At 38.4% G+C, this 20,555-nt stretch overlaps 1 protein-coding gene across 1 annotated transcript; it reads left to right on the top strand.

Moving 5' to 3' along the window:
- The first annotated feature begins 4,048 nt into the window (after window positions 1-4,048).
- Window positions 4,049-19,575, top strand: LOC139727242 (polyunsaturated fatty acid 5-lipoxygenase-like). The gene is made up of 12 exons (XM_071638198.1): window positions 4,049-4,537; window positions 6,587-6,631; window positions 9,674-9,802; window positions 10,758-10,855; window positions 12,910-13,042; window positions 14,048-14,143; window positions 14,800-15,014; window positions 15,885-16,144; window positions 17,341-17,441; window positions 17,835-18,008; window positions 18,419-18,582; window positions 19,461-19,575. Exons 1-12 carry the CDS (start codon window positions 4,049-4,051, stop codon window positions 19,573-19,575), a joined length of 2,019 nt encoding a protein of 672 aa, XP_071494299.1.
- The last annotated feature ends 980 nt before the right edge of the window (window positions 19,576-20,555 follow it).

Genomic DNA, 20,555 nt, shown 5'->3' on the forward strand with positions numbered 1-20,555 from the left:
GAGAGAGAGAGAGAGAGAGAGAGAGAGAGAGAGAGAGCCAACATGCTATGGCATCTATATTCATTGATATTTTCCATGCAAGAATCTTTTCTAAGAATTTATAATACACAAGTGACTGCTATTATATTTTGAGTCGACGAATAACCTTCTGTCTGCATAATTTGTTACTGTACAATTTTATGAGCATCTCTGCTGGAAAGAACACAGTGTGAGAAACACATGTGTGAACACAGTGTGAAATATCTTCTATTGAATTCGATCGTTTTAACAGTGTGAACACAATGACAGTCATCAATTTAAAGTGTGAAACAGAGCATTACTATTTGAACACTCTATGAAAACCACAACAAAGTGTGAAATCCTCTTCACACTGTTAAATTCGAGTGTTTTCACATAGTCGACTATGAGAGCACATTGTGAACATAATATGGTACACTGTGTTTTTTCCAGTAGGACATTGTTACATGCTAAAACTTTCAGACTCTCCTGTGACTGATGATTTATTTAAAAAGAAATAAAATCTTTTGGCATGTTTCAGCTTGCACGTTTTCATTTTCCATGTGGATGTCTCTGAATAAAGAAAGGCTGTACGGCGTTTATTCCTTTTAGCATCAATGAATGCTAAGTATCTTAGACTTCCCAGCAGGATAGACTAAATGTCTTCTTTTGCCAATCGTGCATGGTGCACTTTATCAGGTTGGATATAATGAATAATTTTAGTTGTTCATCATATCGATGTTGTTATTTTAAAGAAAAGAAGAGAGAGAAAATGGGTCCCTATCATATCAATGTTTTGTTTGTTTGTATGTTTTATGTCTAGAAGGATGGGACAATGAGGAATGTTTCAGCTCATTTGAAAAAGAATCGACTAATATTTTGAGAAACATATGTTGTATTATATCATTTGATCTCTTGAGATGAAATCAAGTTATTTGTATTTTCATCTGTTTATTCACCATTTTTCACTCTGTGAATTGCTTTCACTGCTAGGCCATTGTTCTCTGTTACTTTGTTAGGATTTAATTCTGGGAGAAATCTCCCAGGATGGAGATAAATAAAAAGTTATTGCATTCCTTTAATTTTCGTATGGTTATGACACACAAAGTGTAAAAAGATCTTCAAATTACCTAATATATGAAAATAACGAGGCCAATAAAGCCACAAACGTGAAGAATCGTTATCCTGCTTGAGTAGAATCTTGACCGCTATTATCATTTTAAACCAACGCTGTCGTTCTTTATATTTCGCTATTCTGTGCTTGATGATGTACTGTATGGTGTACCATACCACCCAGGAGAAGATCATATGCCACTTGTTTCATATCCTACGGATGATATTCCTTCTTTGTTTATTGCAAGGGGGTGGGGCTATAACACTGTATGCGAAATAGCTTGCGAAGGACTTTTTTTTTATTTCAATGATACTTACAACAGTTGTTGAAAGGGTTTCAACTCACGAGTGTGTTGCTCTTGCTTTTTTTTCTGGTCTCTTTATGTGCAATTAGAAATCTGTTTCATGTAAGAAAGGAAGAAATAATTTTATCAAGTTTAGCAGAGGCTAAAACTTACTTGTGATATTTCACCATATTGAATATAACATTTCAGTGAGGGAGGTTACTGCAATGGGTCGTTGTAATAGTGTATGTACAGATGTGTATGTACATACATAACGCAGAACCGTTGAGCATACATTTTGAATCAGTTTTGAACGTTTTTGTCTTTTTCAGAGCAGTTTGTGTTTACCCAAAGTGCAATATACTGGACTGCGACTTGGCATGATGTTTGTGTAATAAATGATGTTGTCGATATTCTTCTTAGACAGAGTGCCGGTGTTCATTTCATTTTGTTGTCTGCAGTATGAGTTGTTGAGATAATATTGCTATAAGGACGTTTCATTCCGCACCAGACATTTGTCTTAGAAATATTCAGCACACGATGATATTGCATTTTTCTTCCAGATCGTCTGCGATACGAAGTGTTATCTACAAGGAGACTGATTCCATTGTAGACCAGACTTTTGTGTGCAAAATATTCAGAACCGCACATGCTGATGAATATTAACGTGGGTTTTTTTTTTTTTGGTTTTTTTTTAACAGAAAAATCGTTCATAAAGGGCATTTTTCAACATTCTTTACTGTTACTATACAAGTCTACCTGTGCCTCTAAGATTTACGAAGCTCAGTTCGTCCTATCAATTGCAGTGTCAGAATAAGGCATTACACGAATTACTTGATAATATGATGCTGTAAGATTTTTTTTCCAGAATATCATTAACAATGAAAGCATAATTCCAGAGCAAAATTTTTAATTTTATGGCGTATCTAAAAACGTTTCAGCCTCCTCTTTGAGGAAAATCCATTAACAGAAACGATAATGTTCATTAATTACGCGATAACTGTCTCTTTGTTTTTTGAGGAATCTTAACTCACGAGATATTTCATTGCAAACTTTTTCGAAAACCTTTGAAATCATTGTTATTAAGCAAAAGTCGGTGAAATTATTATTCATAAAAATCAGAAAAAAAACGAACTTTGTTTCATTGTTTCGGAACTGCACACGCTTTAATAGTAAAGTCTATGCGAACAAGACTATAAATTATAATTATATGGAATGATATCCGAGATATATTCGAGATGAAATAAAAGTTCATCGGACTTCCTCTCATTGACTCAATAATATACAAGCTTCAGACCAGTGAGAAACGGCCATGTTTTTTTCTTTTTCTTTCCTTTTTTTTAATGTTCCAGTAATCCTGATCATCTTAGAACCAAAATTAGACTCGAGGAGCATGCGCAGAGAGTGTCCAAACCTTTCGGTAAAAAGCAGATGCAACCAATATACGACCAAGAAATGCAATGATTGACTTCATTGACAATGAATTATAGATGAATAGATAAAGTAAGAATTGATAAATGATTGAATTGACAAATACATAGTAAATGTATTCAAGTGAATAAATGAACAGAAATATGTAATCATACGTATAAGGCATCGATCCTAACTTGCGTGCAGGTGTGTATGTGTGTGCGTGTGTGTGTGCATTTGTTTTAATTTGAGATTTTGGTGACTCGAGAAAGAAATGTTAGGCCTAGTTGCCCGATATAAACGCAAATATAAGAATCCATTTTTAATAATTATAAAAGAAATCGATCGGGCCACCTAAAGAAAACCCTATTGGAAATCTAGTGCCCCTCGACATCAACTTGTGTGGCCCCTGACCACCGAGTCTTTTATATACCATGATTATTGTTATAAAGATATGCAACTGTATCAAAATAATATGTATACGTAAGTGTACACATAGAACCAGTTTGCATTCGGTAAGTTGTGCCAACCGATGCTGCATAATTCTTTTTTTTTTCCTTTTTGCATTTTATTTTTAAACAAGACTTTTGTCAAGATTAAAGTGGCTGAAAAAGAGCGCCTCAAACTGCTGCCATTCAGTTTCATTTACGTAAACAGTAGCTTTGTGCACACAGTAACAGCGACAACTATTCTCCTTAACTTCAGAAGGAAAAAAAGAAGCGAGACATCACGAAGATTAGTCCCCAGAGCTATTCTTCCAAAGCGCCTAACAAGCACACTCTCCATTGTTCGCTGTTTCCTATCATCCTGAGCCTCTTTCAAGGTCTCGCATGGTGTCACAGTCCGATTATTCCCCTACCTTTTGAGTGTCCCAAGACCAAGCTGCGACGCGGTTGGCTGGGTCAAAATTGCGAGGGTAACGCAAGAACTCCCGTCTGTGGTTGAAGGAGGAACGCTTTCCCGTTAATTCCTTTCTTTCAGCTGTACCCACAACTTACAGTAGCACAATAAAGACCTTGATTGCAGCCTCTCTAGCCATCAGTTCTTACCTCTCCTTGCAGATACTTTATTTTGTCAGTGAACTCTGCGGCAGGCAGACTGCTATACTGCGGTAAAACGAAAATTCCATTTTAGCAGCGAGCGTCGCAACACGAAGGAGTGCCATTTACGTCCACGTTTCCGTAACGGATGCCAGAAATTAATGGTATTTGATGATAAGATTTTATTAAAAAGGACTATGTGCGATGGGTGTCGTACTGTCGTATTTTCACACAGGACCCCAGTTTCGTATCTCAGTCAGAACAGGTGATCGCAAAGGGGCGGGTACAGACGCCAACGTGTACATTGCCCTGGTTGACAGCGAAGGGAAGCGATCCGTAGACATCCATCTCGACGGCTTCTTGCAGGATGACTTCGAGAAGGGCACCGTCAACACGTTCCGCCGCTGGAGTGGCGTCGAGGATTTCGGCAGCCTGTCGTTCATCGAGATCTGGCGGGACTCGAAGGGAATATTCGACGATTGGTTCTGCGATGTCATTGACGTGACCAATGTGCTTAGCAATGAGAGACATATCTTCCCGGTGCACCGGTGGATCCCTGCTGATAAAAAGATCAAACTGAGACCGTTCGACATGTGTCTACCGCAGTGCGACGATCTTTGCGACCAGCGGAAGGAAGAACTGGCAGGAACGAAGGCCCGATATCTCCTCACCAAAAACATGGTCATTCCGCAGGTAGGCTGGAGTTCCCTCACGTGTATCCCCCTCCCTCTCACTCTTCCTCTGTCAGTGTTCTTATCCTTAATACCGACCCCGTTCAACTTGAACGGGGTCTGTAAGGATAAGTGGAGACCATTGTTATTATTAACAGTGTCATTGCAGTCTGTTCACGTCTTCGTTGTTGTTGTTGTTGTTGTTGTGTTGCTGACGTCGCTTGTAGACAACCTCAACTGATTACTCATCGTCTTATTATTGGCAACCTATCCCATTTTCTTTGCTCAATTTTCACCTATATAAAACGTGTACATTTCTTGTCAGTTTTCCTTTGTCTGCGTTTTTATTTAAAACAATAACGACAGAAATTTGGCAAGGAGAAATGAGAATAGAAAGAGATTGAGAAAACGTTGGGGCACATTTTACTTATAATAACAAGACGAAGAGGAAAAGAAGGAGGAGGAGTATAATCAGAAGACGAGTATTCTTTTAAAGCCGAAGAAATGGTACTTGGTACGAAATTGAACGCCTGCCCAGCTGACGCAAAATTGAATGCCAACTTTGTATAGAAGCCTGAGGTGAGGTGAATAGGGCTTTGGACTTTTGAAGGAACATGTTCTGGGTAGAATGTCTGTAAGCTACTTCCATCCTTGGACTTAATATTTCACCAATAATACTCCTCATCGTCATGTTTTGTTGGTTTTTTTTTTTACATTTGTTTTATTGTCATTATTATTATCATCATTATTGTTATCATTATTATCATTATCATCTGTTCTGCTTTTAATGACTAAGTATGGTTTCTTACGTTTTAGAAACTTTCATAAAAAATTGTTTTTCTCCTATTGCCGTAAGTGTATGCAATATAACTTTAGAATAACAATGTAATTAGTGAATTGAAAAAAAAGACTACGGGATACATTTATATCCATATGACGTTAGTTTTATTCTGTCTGTTTATACGTTGTCATAATACTCTTGCGCAAGAGATGCCTCACTCACGTAGGCGAAGATAAGCTTTTTAGCTATGCCATCGGCTTTTAACTTTCGTGATTGTATATACATCAATACAAGAATTGAAAAGGCGCCCGATCGAATAACCTTAATCGAGCGTTGTTCCGCACCACCGAGGTATGCGGATGTTGATGCTCCCTCGATAGTACGAGAATGGGAATGAAAGATCCAGAAGTGACGGGCCGGGTACCCCTGTCTGTTCGTTACACGTGAACCGCAACCGGGGTTAGTTGAGGTTAGGTAACATTTTCCAACACCAAATGATGCGCACCAACTTCCAGTTTATGGAATGCAACTGTATCACTCACACAAAATATTATTTCGATCGTACATAATTATATGGCGCATGTATTTGATATCATCAAGGGATTATCCATGTTTTCAATCTATTGTCTTACCAAACGATCATGACGATTGTGGTCTCCCACTTTTCAGTGCTTTGAATATTTCATGTGATATAATACATACATACCTAAATAAGTTTGATATGAGATTTTGTTTTTAAAGGAAATTGAATGTGGTTGTTTGTTAGAGTGGTTCCGATTGTGAATAGATGCTATCAAAAAATAATGATACAACCATCAACACATCCATGCTTTGTCTATTGAATGGATAGATAAGGACAGTGAAAATGAACTTTTGAGGTGTAGAAAGTGGTTAGATATGTTTTTTTTTTCTCAAACTTTAAACATCGCCGACCCTATTCAGTATCAACGTGTTTTTATTAAAGCCTTGTTCCTCAATTGTTATATGTAACTACATTTGCATCTTCCAAAGTGTCTAACAAGAATGATTTTTGTTATTTTGAAGTTGTTATTGTTTTGTAGTTGTGGTAGCGAGAGTTTGCGCATAGTGTAACAATACTAGTAGTCATATTACCTTTCTTTTTTATTTGTTTTTATCGTCATCATTGTCAAGGTGTAGAAATAAACAGTGGTTAATCTAGAACTTAATAGCTAGTGTCTACTTGGTATCAAAATGCCTCCAAATATATCATACTTCTCGTTAGTGAGTTCTCGTTTTTTGTATTAATATTTTGCATTCCCCTCTGTCCAGGTGAAAGTATTTCCTCAAGACCAGTCGTTCTCCAATGATTACATGGTAAGTGCTTAAATATCGATTGATTCCTTTTCCCCTGAGTACTAAGAAATGGCACGTCATTCGGACAAAGAGTGTGACTGTTTATTCTTTGGCCCTCTCACATTAAACCGCCAAATGAACACTATATCTAATGTTTATCTAGTAATATAACCTGCTTTGCTCATGCACTCTTTAAAGGAGAATGAAAACCAAATATGATTATATGAACTTGGCGAATGCAGCAATAATTTGTAGAACACATTAGTGAAGTTTAAGTAAAATCGGACAATCTGTTTGATAGACTTTTTTCCATGTTAAGTGTAGCCAGCACCGGATGACAAGACTACAATACTTAAGATGTGACTTTATATATGATGATGATGATGATGATCCACAGCATTTGTATGGCGCCATATATCTGTCACAGAAACATTCAAAGGCGCAGACTCCTCCAAGACAGTTAGCAATTAAATGTCTGGTGAAATCTATTCTCACATTATACCGCCAAATGAATGAAGGGTCTATCAGAAATATATGGACAATAAGATCAATAAAATATACAGAAAATTATTTTCTTTCACGTTTCTAGCATAAAGAAAAGTAACTTGATTTTCAATTTACCTCTTCATGAAAGCAGGGGGATACTACCACCCTTCACAGAATGTCAGTAACAAGCCAAGGGAATATGTATTTTTCATGTAAAAAATGCAGTTGAAAAAAAATGGAATCTTAACTTTTGAACGGATTGTCTGATTTTCTTCAAACTTCTCTGATGTGGTCAACCAAAATTGCTATATTCACTCAATCCCCTTGTATATTTGAGTTTCGTTTCCTTTAACCTCTTTGGCGCTTGTCCATTGTGGTGTAAAGGATAAGACCCCAGACCCCTCAAAGGGGACCCGGGTCCGTTTAACATTCCTGAACAAGATGTTTAGATTACCCACGGCGTCCCTCTTGACCCAAGACATTCTGTTTGGTACCCGACAGTGATCAGGCAAAACTTAGAGCTAGATCTCCTAACGGAACAGAACTATGGTAGACAATAACTTGAATAGGACTGTATTCCTTTTTCCATCATTGTTCAAACATATTTCATATGCCACATAATTCTGTAATTTGATTAAGTGTTAACACATTTTTTTTTTAAGGCAGTGTATTCTCAATCCTTGTGTTTTAGTTGTTGCTATATATATATAAAGATACGCTTCGCTTTCTTTGATGGATCAATATTCTTAGTGGTAGCAATGTTTTGTTAGACTTTCTGTTCAAGTCAGCTAATGTAACTATTTCCTCTTGATACGGGCCATAATAACGCACCCAGTTTCCAAATACAGGCCTTCGTACCAAGTTGCACTACTTGCGTCAGAGTTGTCAGTGAAAGTTTTAGCCCTGTGGTATATCGTCATTCTTGCTTTTGTCGGAATCTGCCATGGGTATATCCTTGGAGCCAATTTGAAATTGTCCTTTCTATCAAAAGGCATTTAAGCTACTGACATCAGCATTGGTGTATGTGTACGTCACAGATATCCTCGACTTCTTTTGATCTGGTGTAATCTCACACGACACATCTGTCAATTGGCTGCTGTTATGTTATACGCATGTACATATTTTAGGCCTATCGAAGTATAATATGACGCTTTTTGCGTGAAAGTTTCTCTTTTAACGTAATTATAAGATGCACAGCGCTTAATTATATATCAATACTCACACACATGCATGCACATAAAAAAATAAGAATGACGACTCGTGTGTTTTTACTGATGCACGTTCATTCGCAGTACTTTTCGTTCACTTTCTTTCTTTCGCGGTAGTTTTATTTCATTTCACCCACTGAAAGCCTGACGTATAATAGTGTCCCTTACGTTTATGGCGGCATTACGAGGTGAGGTGGTGGCCGCGGCGGTGGTCGTTTGTGACTGCAAACTAGGTCTGAGGGACGGTGCGGGGGCGGAGGGGACTCATTTTTAATCTAACTGTATTTTGGAATTCATTTATGATGGCATAAGATACTGGTAATCTATATACATTATTCATGCCATTTACTACTAGTTTTTACATACCTCCACAGACACACTCATACACATATAGTATACATGGTATATACATGTATATATGCTAACATACAGTTGGATACATTCGTTTCACACTCATTTAGACATGTGGCTTTTAGAAGAAATAGATGAAATATGTCATATCGTGGATATATATCTTTTTATTGGGTGTAATGATTTCTGAGTTATCTCTGTAACGAATATATATATATATATATATATATATATATATATATTCAATATGTGTGGTTTTTACTACCTCTTGTATTTCATTTTGAAAAGTGGAAATATGCGCTTTATGTATGTGTAACCATGAATGCCACATGATTCATGAAGATTTTCCATAATTTTATGGAGGATAAAAACGTGAAATAGGCCTATAGGGCCTATATCACATAAATCATTGATGTAGACCGGTCTGAACAAGTATAACTTTGCCTTAACAAGTAAAAAAAAATAGCATTATCAAAGGATGTCATTATAATTTGGCTACAATACCAACGCTTTTAGAATAAAACTGAAAATCTTTCTTCGAAATGCGGTTCATGATTTGCAAGCAAGAGAAATAACAACAAAAAGTTCAAAGGTCCAAAATCTTGTTTGCTGTGGATGGGCTTAGCCAACATTTTGATATGTTAAACATACAATCAAAGCCCCAAGTTGTTAGCCACTTCAAATGTTTTGGTGATTTATTCAACGTTGCAGTCATTACGGATATGGTCAGGAAGCCATTCTTTAAAGGGGATGGTTAGTAACTGATCAGTGGGAATCGGTGGGAGTGCTGGAGGATGAATGTTCCAATCCTTGTGGGATTCATTTAAGAGTACATTATATCTATTGTTGTGTGAAAATTATTTGCTTCAGAATGGTCTCATACTCAAGTAATGTGCAGTTTAGTGTTTCCAGGTTAGCGTGCCTGGTCAGTGACGGGGCATTAAACTGCGCATTACTTGAATATACCAAACGCGATCATTTAATGTTAACGTTTGTCATATCACGATTACATTCGCAGTGGGATCTTGGGAAAAGTGTCATCCAGCTGAAATTGAGAGCGAAGCTGACGGAGATCATGACCGGACGATGGAAAACCATTGAAGACATCAAGAAAATCTACCGACCGCCCGTCCTCCCCATACCGGCGGTAAGTTCTCGATTTAGGGTAAAGCATAATGGCAGGGAAACGTAGATTACCACACAGCTAAGAGAGGAAGGAGGCAACCTCCCTGAATACAATAAATTCATACGTGCACACACTGAATAAGAGAATAGATAAATGAAGAATAAAAGTGATTATAACAACAATATTTCAAGTAATAACAATATCACTTCAATGTTGAATTGATATTACTGTTATCATTAAATTGTTATTATTGTATTTTTTGTTATTATCATCATAAATGATATTAAAATTAATGATAGTTTGTCCTCGTTAACATTATTTTCATTATTGTTAGAATTATCATCACCATCGCTATATTATTAAAATTACAAATATTGTTATAGGATAGTATCAACATGATGATATGAGAACAGTAGTACAGTATATTGAATTTAACAACAATGGTAATGTTTATGATTCTAATTATTGTTGCTATATTCCGAAGGTCTACCAGTTTTGCCTATTTGAATGTTCGGGACTCAGAAATGCATACTCATCTCAAATATTGTTGATTATAGAATATATGCTTTACCGCAATATTTGTCCTTATCGTCAAGCAAATCAATATTTACAGGTTCATATCATGCTACTGTTGTGTCATCATTGTCGCGGTGATCAGCAATATTTTAGCGGTATTACATATATATCCTTTACCTCGTCATCATCATTGATGACGAAAATACAAACATTTAGTGGTGGATTATTGATTTTGATACAGCTGTACAAAGTACAACCATAATCTCCAACATTATCTTTCCACGAAAACAACTATTACTTTGTATCTATATAATTATATCTATCTATCTATCTATCTATCTATCTATCTATCTATCTATCTATCTATCTATCTATCTATCTATTTATTTATTTCTCTGTTTATATATCTGTGTATATTATATGAATGTTCCACAATTCAATATGTATAATCTGTTCACAGAAATACCGTGAGTGGAGATCAGACAAGAATTTTGGCCGGCAGAGATTACAAGGCTGCAATCCGGGACAGATCCGACTATGTAAGGAATTACCGAAGAGGTATGGATTTCTGTATCATGCCTAATCATAAAGCTACACAGTCGCTCCATGATATGATAAACCTCCTGGGTATTTGCATACCCTTAAACGTTATTATTGGTAACAGAAAATTGCGTGCTGTAACAAAGTAGAGCTTGAAAGGAGGATACAAGTCCTTGGAGAGGCTCCCTGAAAAAGTCAGCCAATGAGTGTCCTCCGCCACGCCCACTGACTATTGACGTTATCACCGCAGACTTTATCGGGCCTTGTGAACAGGGTGAAAGGCTTTATAATCCTTTGTTGTGACAGGTTTCCATGGAGCGGGAGAAAAGGGCAGCCGATTTTCCACAAAGGTCTTTTCTGCGTGATTTAGAGGTTGATCGCGAAATAAAAGATCCGAGTATCGAGCTGTTTGCAAGACTGCCATCGATGAATAAACATTTAGAAAGGAAGAAATTAGGAACGTCTGCATTATAGACCATTGCGTAAGTGCTGTATAGTCCCATGAAATAAAAGTGTGCTGTTGTTGTTTTTGGCGTGCCCCTTATTCTGGACCCTATTTTGTCCAGTCAAAGTGTATTTTTAATGCAACGGTTCGATGTGTTTATGATGATAAGCACAGGTATATTTGGAAGCCATATTATGTGTATAGAAATAATAGTTCTGGCGAGGTCGATTTTTTTTTTGGCTCCGCTCTTCTTTTAGAGTTGCTAGACTTCAAAATGAGAAAGACAGAGAGAGGTAGCAATGCTCCGATGACCTTCTCTACCTTCTAATCTATTGTATCCACTTCCAGAAGTCAATCGGATGTGGAATGCAGTTTTCTGCTCCATTATCATATAGTTACCTTCATGATTGCTGAATCGTCGTATTGTTGACGAACAAGCAAGCGTTCCTCTTTTTCCAATCTCAACCCCTCCTTCCGCCATATCCCAAGCAGGTACCGCCCTACTTTTGTGATCGTGATTGGTTTGTTTGTTTGTTTGTTCATTTCCATCTCAAAAGATGGCTGGATAGCCTATATTCAGCTACGCTAAACTGGTCTTCCGTGGGGTCCAGTTGGATGTGAGGTGGGACCATTTCACCGGGTTAAACACCCTGCTCTTTGCGATAAAACATTAATGAATGCATCAGTTGTGACTCTCTCATACACGGGACCTCCATTTTATTTCCTATCCGAGGGACAGTGTGTTTTGCCTCTTGCTAGAGGGAACGGTATGATTACACACAATATTGCTCAGTCCAGACTCGGGTTCGAACCCGGGTCCTTAGGATAGTGAGGCAGACGCGCTACCGACTGAGCCAAATAACTCACAGCCCTATATCGTCAGTAATTGTCCCAAAAGCACCTCCCCTTTCCCCCATCACCCAGGCTCCTTACTCATATTCGGAGGAAATTGTCTTAAGCATTAAAAAAAATATCATAAGGCATACAGCATACTCAGTGTAGATATTCACACCAGGTAAATATATCCACCTGCCATTCCATTACAGTCACATTGCGCACTAACACATTCTCGCTTTATTCCCCCACCCATCTCTCATGTCTCTCCCTCCTATACAGAAACACACACACATACATACATACACACACACACACACACACACACACACGCATTATTATTGTAAACTTGAGAATTTTTGCATTCTTTTCGATGAGCGACAGCTGAAAGATGCCTTCCGCATTCCCACGAGAGTAAATTAGAATTTTTAGAAGCACAGACATTCAGACCTGTATACAGCCGAAATCGATTCATGTTCGGCCCGAATCGATGTCATTCGGGGGCCCCATGGAAGACAACTACTTATTGGTGAATGAGTTACCCTGATAAAAGATTAGAACTGAATAAAATGAATAGATGCAGTAAGGCAAAGCCTTCCGAAAACTTTTAAGTGTAATGTTGTGACGCCAGTCTACGTCATGGACGAAATAAACCGGTTGAATGTATGAGCGTAATTGCAGGAAAAAGGGGCAACAATGCCTTATTCAGTGCTTCCATCCGACCTCTGACCAGACACTGACCGAATCACTCTTGTTATATCTCCCCCCCCCCCCTCCCCCTTCAACTTGTAAGGTTTGCCATATCTGACGAGGATCTGAATCCATTGCTGGAGAACATGAAAGTGGAAGAAGCCCTGGTGATGCAGAAGCTCTTCATTGTCGACTACTCCTTCATGAAGGACCTACCCTGTACGGACAACAGAAAGGTAATAATAACAACATATCCTTGTCTGTCCCTATAGAGTGTCATTATGACATCATAATCCATGTGTGTATAATCTTTCCTGTCGGAAGTCTTGGAGATCGAAAGACATCTTTTAATCGTTTATAACTCTTTTGCCTGGTGATATCAAAATGGTCTTTGTCAGACATTATTCTAGAGCGGATGTATACATGAAATCAGAGAGGTGTCTATAGGCCTATATGAAGAGTTTGTCTGCGAAAACCGATAAGTCCATTTTTTAAGATTTTGAAGTACGGTCTCTTTCATAAAGTACAAAATAATACCTTTTAAATGATATATTGGTCACTACATATAAAGGTACATTTTTGAAGTTATGGCCAAAAGAAGCACACTTTTTCTTATTATTCTCTTTGTTTTTCTTGACCTTTAATCGCAAATATCTCCATTTGGCAAATATGGACTTATCGGTTTTTGCGAACAAACTCTTCATATGTACCTCCTTTGATGAGATGATAGTAAGTGTGAGAGATAGCGGGGTGTTTTCTTGTTGCCATGCATTAAAGCGAGCAGATAAATGTTTCCTCAACAAGACCTATGAACAAGAGATGTATTTTGTTAAACTATTTGGACATGGTCATGTATAAATATATAATTATATATATATATATATATATATATATATATATATATATATATATATATATAATTATGCCTGTTTGTGCGTGTTTGTATGTGTGTGAATATGAATATATTCAATAGATATCCATATTTATATAACATATAACATTTTTCCTTTTCTTGAAACAAAACATTCAAACCTGATTGTCCTGTATTTATCCCGTCCTGAAGTCAGAAGAGTTGTAATAAAAACAAAATATGAATCATATACGGTTAATATGTTACATCCCCCTAAAAAAAATAAGACGAACAAACAACAACAAACAAACAAACATTTCTTTTTACATAGCAGTCGGTGCAATGATTTTTTGACGAAGTCAATTGACGAAGTCAAACTTGTCATCAACAGGTGTGTGCACCAACCGCGTTGTTCTTTCTCAACGAGGCGAATGACCTGATGCCCGTTGCTATACAACTCTTCCCCGACCCCGCTCCGGACAACCCGGTAAGTGCGTTCATTTGTTGTGTATCATTCCTTTTTCAACAGACAAAAAGTAGGGCTCTACGGGAAGGGGGGGGGGGGGAGATTTGGAATAGTCCTTTGCGGTGGGGGCAAAGGTGGTCCATTACAAGACGAGGGTAAGGTGTCGTACAGATTGCTGCAAACCCCCTCTATGGGCGGGGTCAGTAAACTGTTCTGTCATCAGTTCTTCATAATGAGGCAATATCCGCATGAGAAGAAAGTACACTTTCATTCTGCTTATTATCAGTCAGCATTTGTAAAATTGAATCCACTATTGCAATGTTCTTCATTGGGACTGAAAATAAGGCTTCCAGGCTTATACAATGTGCGCTTTATGCTTCCTCATGTTTCTTGCTATAATGGATTGTGTTGTTCTTTTTGTAGTGAGGATCCACCTCCCTGGTGTATTAAATTTGAATGAGGCTCTTTATTCTTTGAAAGCACACTGCGGCTCCTCAATACTTTAGCTGTCGATGTCGATAGGGTGGATATTGAGTAGGTATCACGCTATGACCTACTCGACCTATTTCTATTCAACAGTAATCCTCAAAATAATTCGATGAACTGTTTTTTTGTATTCTGCTCGGAGGTGGTTGGAAAGTTACAAACAATTGTCTCTTCTCTACGGACTCCGACAGGTCTTTTACCCGACCGACCCGGAGTACACGTGGCTTCTTGCCAAGATGTACTTCAACAACGCGGACACGGCCGTGCACGAGTCGGCAGTCCACCTGGGTTTCACCCACCTAGTGGGCGAGGCCATTGCCGTAGCCTCCCACCAGTGCCTATCCCCATCTCATCCCATCTTCCGTCTCCTCGCTCCCCACTTCCTCTTCCTGATCGCTATCAATAAGTAAGTGAGGATAATTTCATTTCATGCTTTAAAAACCACTCGGGGACGATTAAAGGAATGATATAATTTTGGTTGAGATAGGGAATGAAGATTGTGAGTTTTGCAATATAAGTAGAAAACACTTATGACATATTAAGGAGCATACAGCTCAAGAAGAATTCATTGTCTATTTGATGAAAATTGGTTTTGTATCTAATGGCTGAGATGATTATCCAAAAAACAAAGGGAGTTCTAATAAAAGGCTGGACCCACTTTTTATTGGGACCACTTTGTTTTTTGATATTTTAGTATATTTTGTATTTGTAATGGTTCATAGTTGTTGCACTGGAAAATGACGAAAGTTCCATTTTCTGAAATAAAAGTTTAAGACATGTTTTGCTCCTGTTTGAATAATGTCTTGCAAGTGATCAGACAGAAATATCAGGATTCGAGACTTGGGACATTGGTTTATTCTAACGAAACACTGGATATTATGAAAATTTTACGTAAAAGCTGTTTTTGCATGCTGTGAGGGGAATGATAATATCATCAATTCATAATTTGCAATTTCATATCAACGTATCAAGAAATGCTTCGTTAAAATATGCAAAACTTTTAGATTCCATAATTTTTTCAATTTCATATAATTCTGGTCATCATTTTAATCAGTGATTATCGTTATTAGCATCAACATTGTGTAAGCATCGTCTTCTGCGATCTAATGGACGGAAATGCCAATAGGAAAATAAAACCCGTCGGACAATCGCGTTATACCAGTAACACGAATATGTTTTTCAATGATGATGTATATTCACTTCAATTCAAAATGTATAGCCCTCTATCTACTACTACCATGGAAACATTCAACTTTTCTGATTAAAAAAACTCTAGCATGGCAGTAGCTGACCTGGTCAGTAAAGGCGGCTGGGTCGATAAGACGATGGTGATAGGCCGAATTGGAATGCTAGAGATCATTAAACGGATGTGGGCCGACTGGAGACTGGACGTGCAGGGCTCCCTCATCGGTGACCTCGAAGACAGGGGTGTCGCTGACCCGGCAGTACTGCCGAACTACCCTTACCGAGATGACGCACTGCTCTTTCACAAGCCAATAAACGACTATGCCAGAGCCATTGTCGAGCAATACTACGGTAAGAAATAATTACATGTTACACTAATTGAAATTAATGAGATGAAAGCCTTGGAGAACGCAGAATCACCCTTTCGTAGGCTTTGAAACATGAGTTTTGATGAAAAGTTGATGAAAACCCCAGGCGTCCAGAATGAGCTTTTGATAAGAAGTGATCGATCTATACATTAATTCGCGTTCATCAAGATTTCGATCAGATTACAAGTAGTAGTCAGGGTATATTATTTTATTCTTACATAGAAATTCAAACTTCCTGTCTCTTTTTGGCGGTTTCCCAAACTACATTTAAAATCTCCTATACTCTAAGAAAATAGAAGCAGCAAGAAAAACACCCATCCAGATTTTCATACATGTTGAATTCTTATGGCAATTCATTTTGCGCTGAAACTAAAAGTGCTGCCGAGAAGAAGACCTCTAGGGTCCGAAAGGCGCGAAGGTGAGACATTATGATCTTGCCCTCATTACCTTCTTGGACCGAGGCGTCCAGAAGACAAGATCTCCCATATCCCCTTTTCGAACCTGAGAAAACGAGATCTCACAACTCAACTCACCCTCTCGTCTTCTCGAACCCGAGACGTCTTTTTGTCTTCTGGGGCCCAAGGAGTCAAGAAAACCACTTCTCGGATCTCGTTGTTTCGCCTTCTCTGGCTTAAAAAAAAAGCTCAAGAAGGCAAAAGAAGAATATCTCGCCTTCTCTTTGGCACATATAAGTGTCCGTTCATTTGCGTCCTGATATCACATAGACGTCCCTTACTGAAAGTAGGTTCTGATTGATCTTCGACGAACATCCGAATCATGCGAGCAAAACTGTGGCAACTAGTTATTGATCGTCTCGGACTCGGACTCGGCTCCTCCTAATCGACGGACCCGAGTTCGATTCCAGCCCTGTCCTCATGTCCTCGGACAAAATGTTTTTACCCACCACGTCCCTCTCGACCCAGGTATATAAAATGGGTACCTGGCAACGCTAAAGTAATAATAATGGTAGGCCCCTCTGGTAGAGCACTGACAACACTGAAGAGGGTACCCTAGACAAAGAGGACCTTATTGTTATTATTATCATTATCATTATCGTTATCATTATTATTATCATTATCATTATCGTCTCTCCAATTTTCTCCTACTTTGATTTTTTCTTTCATTCATTCTTACTATTCTTTCTCGTTATTTGGTGATGGGTTCTCTGCTTTCCTGCAGACTCGGCTGAAAAGGTTCAGGAGGATCACGAGTTGCAAGAATGGGGACGAGTTCTTGGAAGCGTGGGACGAGATCCCGACGAAGTCACGGTCAACATGAAGGTAAAAGGCGTGCGATTCGTCATTTTCATACGTGCACATGTTTGTGTTTGTGTATGTCTGCTTGTGCGGTTGTTGCAGGGAATGTTTTGTAAGTTTGGGTTTGTTGTTGCTGCTGTTTTTATTTAATTTTTAGTGATTAGTACTCCAATGAAATGTGCTGACGCATAATCCTGATTAGTTACTTGTTTCTCTTCTTCGTATATCTACCTTCCTTGATTCTTTCTCCTTTTCCTGAATCCTGTCAAATTCTTTTCCCTTTTTTCTTTCCACGCTCTTCTCAACTTTCTTGACCTTTTCCCCTTTCTCTCTTCTTCTTCTCTTTCCGCTTTTCCATCTCTTCGCTTTTTTAACCCTCCTCCTTCTCCTACTTCCCTTTCCTGTCGTTTTCTGCAGGGGCTACCGAACGGCGGCAGGTTCAAGACTGTAGACGAGGTCGTGGAGGTCGTCACCAACTTCATCTTCATCTGCAGTGTCGGTCACGCGTCCGCAAATTTCGGGCAGTATGACGAGTACGCTTTCCCGCCGAACTATCCGGCGTGGCTGCACGGTAGTCCTCCGCGAGATAAGGTGAGAGCGGTTCACGGGAAATCATATCTAGGTATATTAATTTTATATTCTTTTTTAACGACGTATGTTGGTAACCATGTCAAAAAGGGTAATGTTTAAAACTTCTAGGGATTCAGCAGAAAACACTGCACTCGAACCGATAACGTATCAACGCAGAAACCATTGTTTTAGAGCAGCTCTGGTCTATACGTAGATTGCGATTTCGCACTAATAGCCGTTGTTCACTATTCTTTATTTTCCAGTGATTGACTGATACAACGTCCTTAATCAAATTTAGATTATCACAAAATAAATCCGTGAGACATTTTTTCAAATCATAGTCGGCATTTCAAGGTAAATAGTCTAAACTGTATGATACAGATCGATCTAACTGTCAATATATCTAATATATTTGTGTCTCTCCACCACAGACCCCTCTCACCGAACAGGATATCATAGCGCAGCTCCCGGACAAGGCCCAGACTCTCAGCGTTATCACGTTGACCAAGATCCTCAGTAGCAAGGGCACCAACTCCCTGGGAGACTTCGAGGTGCAGTACATCTACGAGCCAGAAGCACTCAAAGCTGTAGAGAGGTGAGAGGAACACAACTGTCACAGTCTCGTAACACTGTGTGGTGTGACGTTACACTCTGTAGTGTGTCACAACACAGTGTGGTGTGTCATGCAGTGTGTCACAACCCCATGTCGTGTACGTGTTCTATATCAAACGCAGTAAGATGTATCAAAACACAGTTTTGTGTGTCATTACACTGTCTGGTGACGCACTGTTTACATGCGCATGTCTCTCAGTGTTGCCATGTGTTATGATCGACACTGTGTCCTGTATCATAACACCGTACACTGTGTGCCATAACCCTGTGTGGTGTGACACCATACTGAGTGGTGACACACTATGAATAGCGCGGGTGTCCCATGATGCCCCGAGTGCTAACACGAGAGTGTGACCTGCAAGCTGTAATTCAGTAGAGTGATTATAGGCCTACCATTGGTTTTATTTGCGTTTGTGTTTTATTTGTTTGTTGATATTGTTGATATTTATTCTTGTTTTCTCGACGATAATTATATCATGCTGATTACATTGTGTATACACGGTTTCCACAGTGGTTTGATGACACACATGCTTAAAGTTTTGCTATAATGGTGATACATAAGTATGCTCTTTAAACGTTCTTTGCATAAACCCCTCTACCCACAGTCCAAGCTGTCCCTATGGGTTGACGTCGGACATTTCCGACGTCATTTTAGTGTTTTTTTATTTCAAAAGTTTGAATTTTCCAAGTAAAGCCAGAAAAGGCATCAATACTAACTGCTGATACCTTTCTCACTATGTTTATTTGCTTGGCAGAGTATCCCTCAAAAACATTGTTTGCCAAGCACGTGTGGTATATAACGCCTCTCCAAAAAGATCCCCCTGTCTTTTTTATCCCTCTCTCTTTATCTTACATGTCTAGATTCCGCGATGCACTCGAAGATGTCGGTGAAATAATAGACAAACGGAACGCGGAGCGGGAAGTGAAGTACCTGTATTTACATCCCAAGGACGTCCCCAATGCAATCAGCATCTAGACATTACAACTGCCAAACCCCGAGACTTTCCTGCTTTTGAAGATTAATCCCACGTGAAAGGTTAAATCGAAAATTTAATGCTCTGATGGTCAGCTTTAACTTGCCTAGAAATAAGATATTTGCCTTGCACATGACGTCACAATGTTCATTTTGACGTGGTCAAAAGACTTTTTGCAAGTTGTAGGTTTGCACAAATTTACTGTTCAGATTTTATGTAACGGGGCAACATTATTCTTTGCATCTACAAAACTTGTCCATTACACAGTCCTTTAAGCGGATTTGAACAATTCTAGTCTGGTCAATGTTCGAATCAGTCGATCAATGTTTCGTTTTATTTATTTTTGTATTTGTTACGGTGAAGGCATCACGCCAGATCACTTCCGATTACGTAATTTCAAGTCATGAAAATTTGAAAAAGGAACAGAACAACATGATGTGTTTGTGTGTGTGTGTTTTTATTGCAGCGGTACCCGTCACTACTTTGTGGCTTAAAGGAGAACATTATAAGAATATTATTGTATTTTGAAGAAACCTTATAAATCATCCATTTCACAGTTCTTTAAGCATATTTGGACAATTACTTTTTTAGTATGGTAAATTTTCTTAATCAGTCAGTCAAACAATCTTTATATTTAACTTTGTATCTGTTATTAGCATGCACGCATCACGCTGTTGATTGGTGACGAAAATTAAAGAAAATGAAAGAACATAATTTCTTGATATTTTTTCTTTCTGTTTGGATTGTGGTAGCCGTCATTATTTGATGTATCAAAGGAGAACATGTTAAGACTATTGTTGTCTTTTAACAATACTTCCTCTATCATCAGTTTTACAATTTTTATGCGGATTTGAACGTTGAATTTTCAGTATGGTCAATGACTAAATCAGTCAATGAGGCAATATTTTTATTTAGATTTATATTTTTTTTTAGGACGTCGGCATCACGCCGTATCATCACTATTTTCCTTTTAACTGCAAAA

Source organism: Diadema antillarum, unplaced genomic scaffold (genome assembly GCF_040938485.1).
Source record: "Diadema antillarum isolate AM-2024a unplaced genomic scaffold, OU_Dant_1.0 seq00000124_RagTag, whole genome shotgun sequence".
NCBI classification, from domain to species: Eukaryota; Metazoa; Echinodermata; class Echinoidea; order Diadematoida; family Diadematidae; genus Diadema; species Diadema antillarum.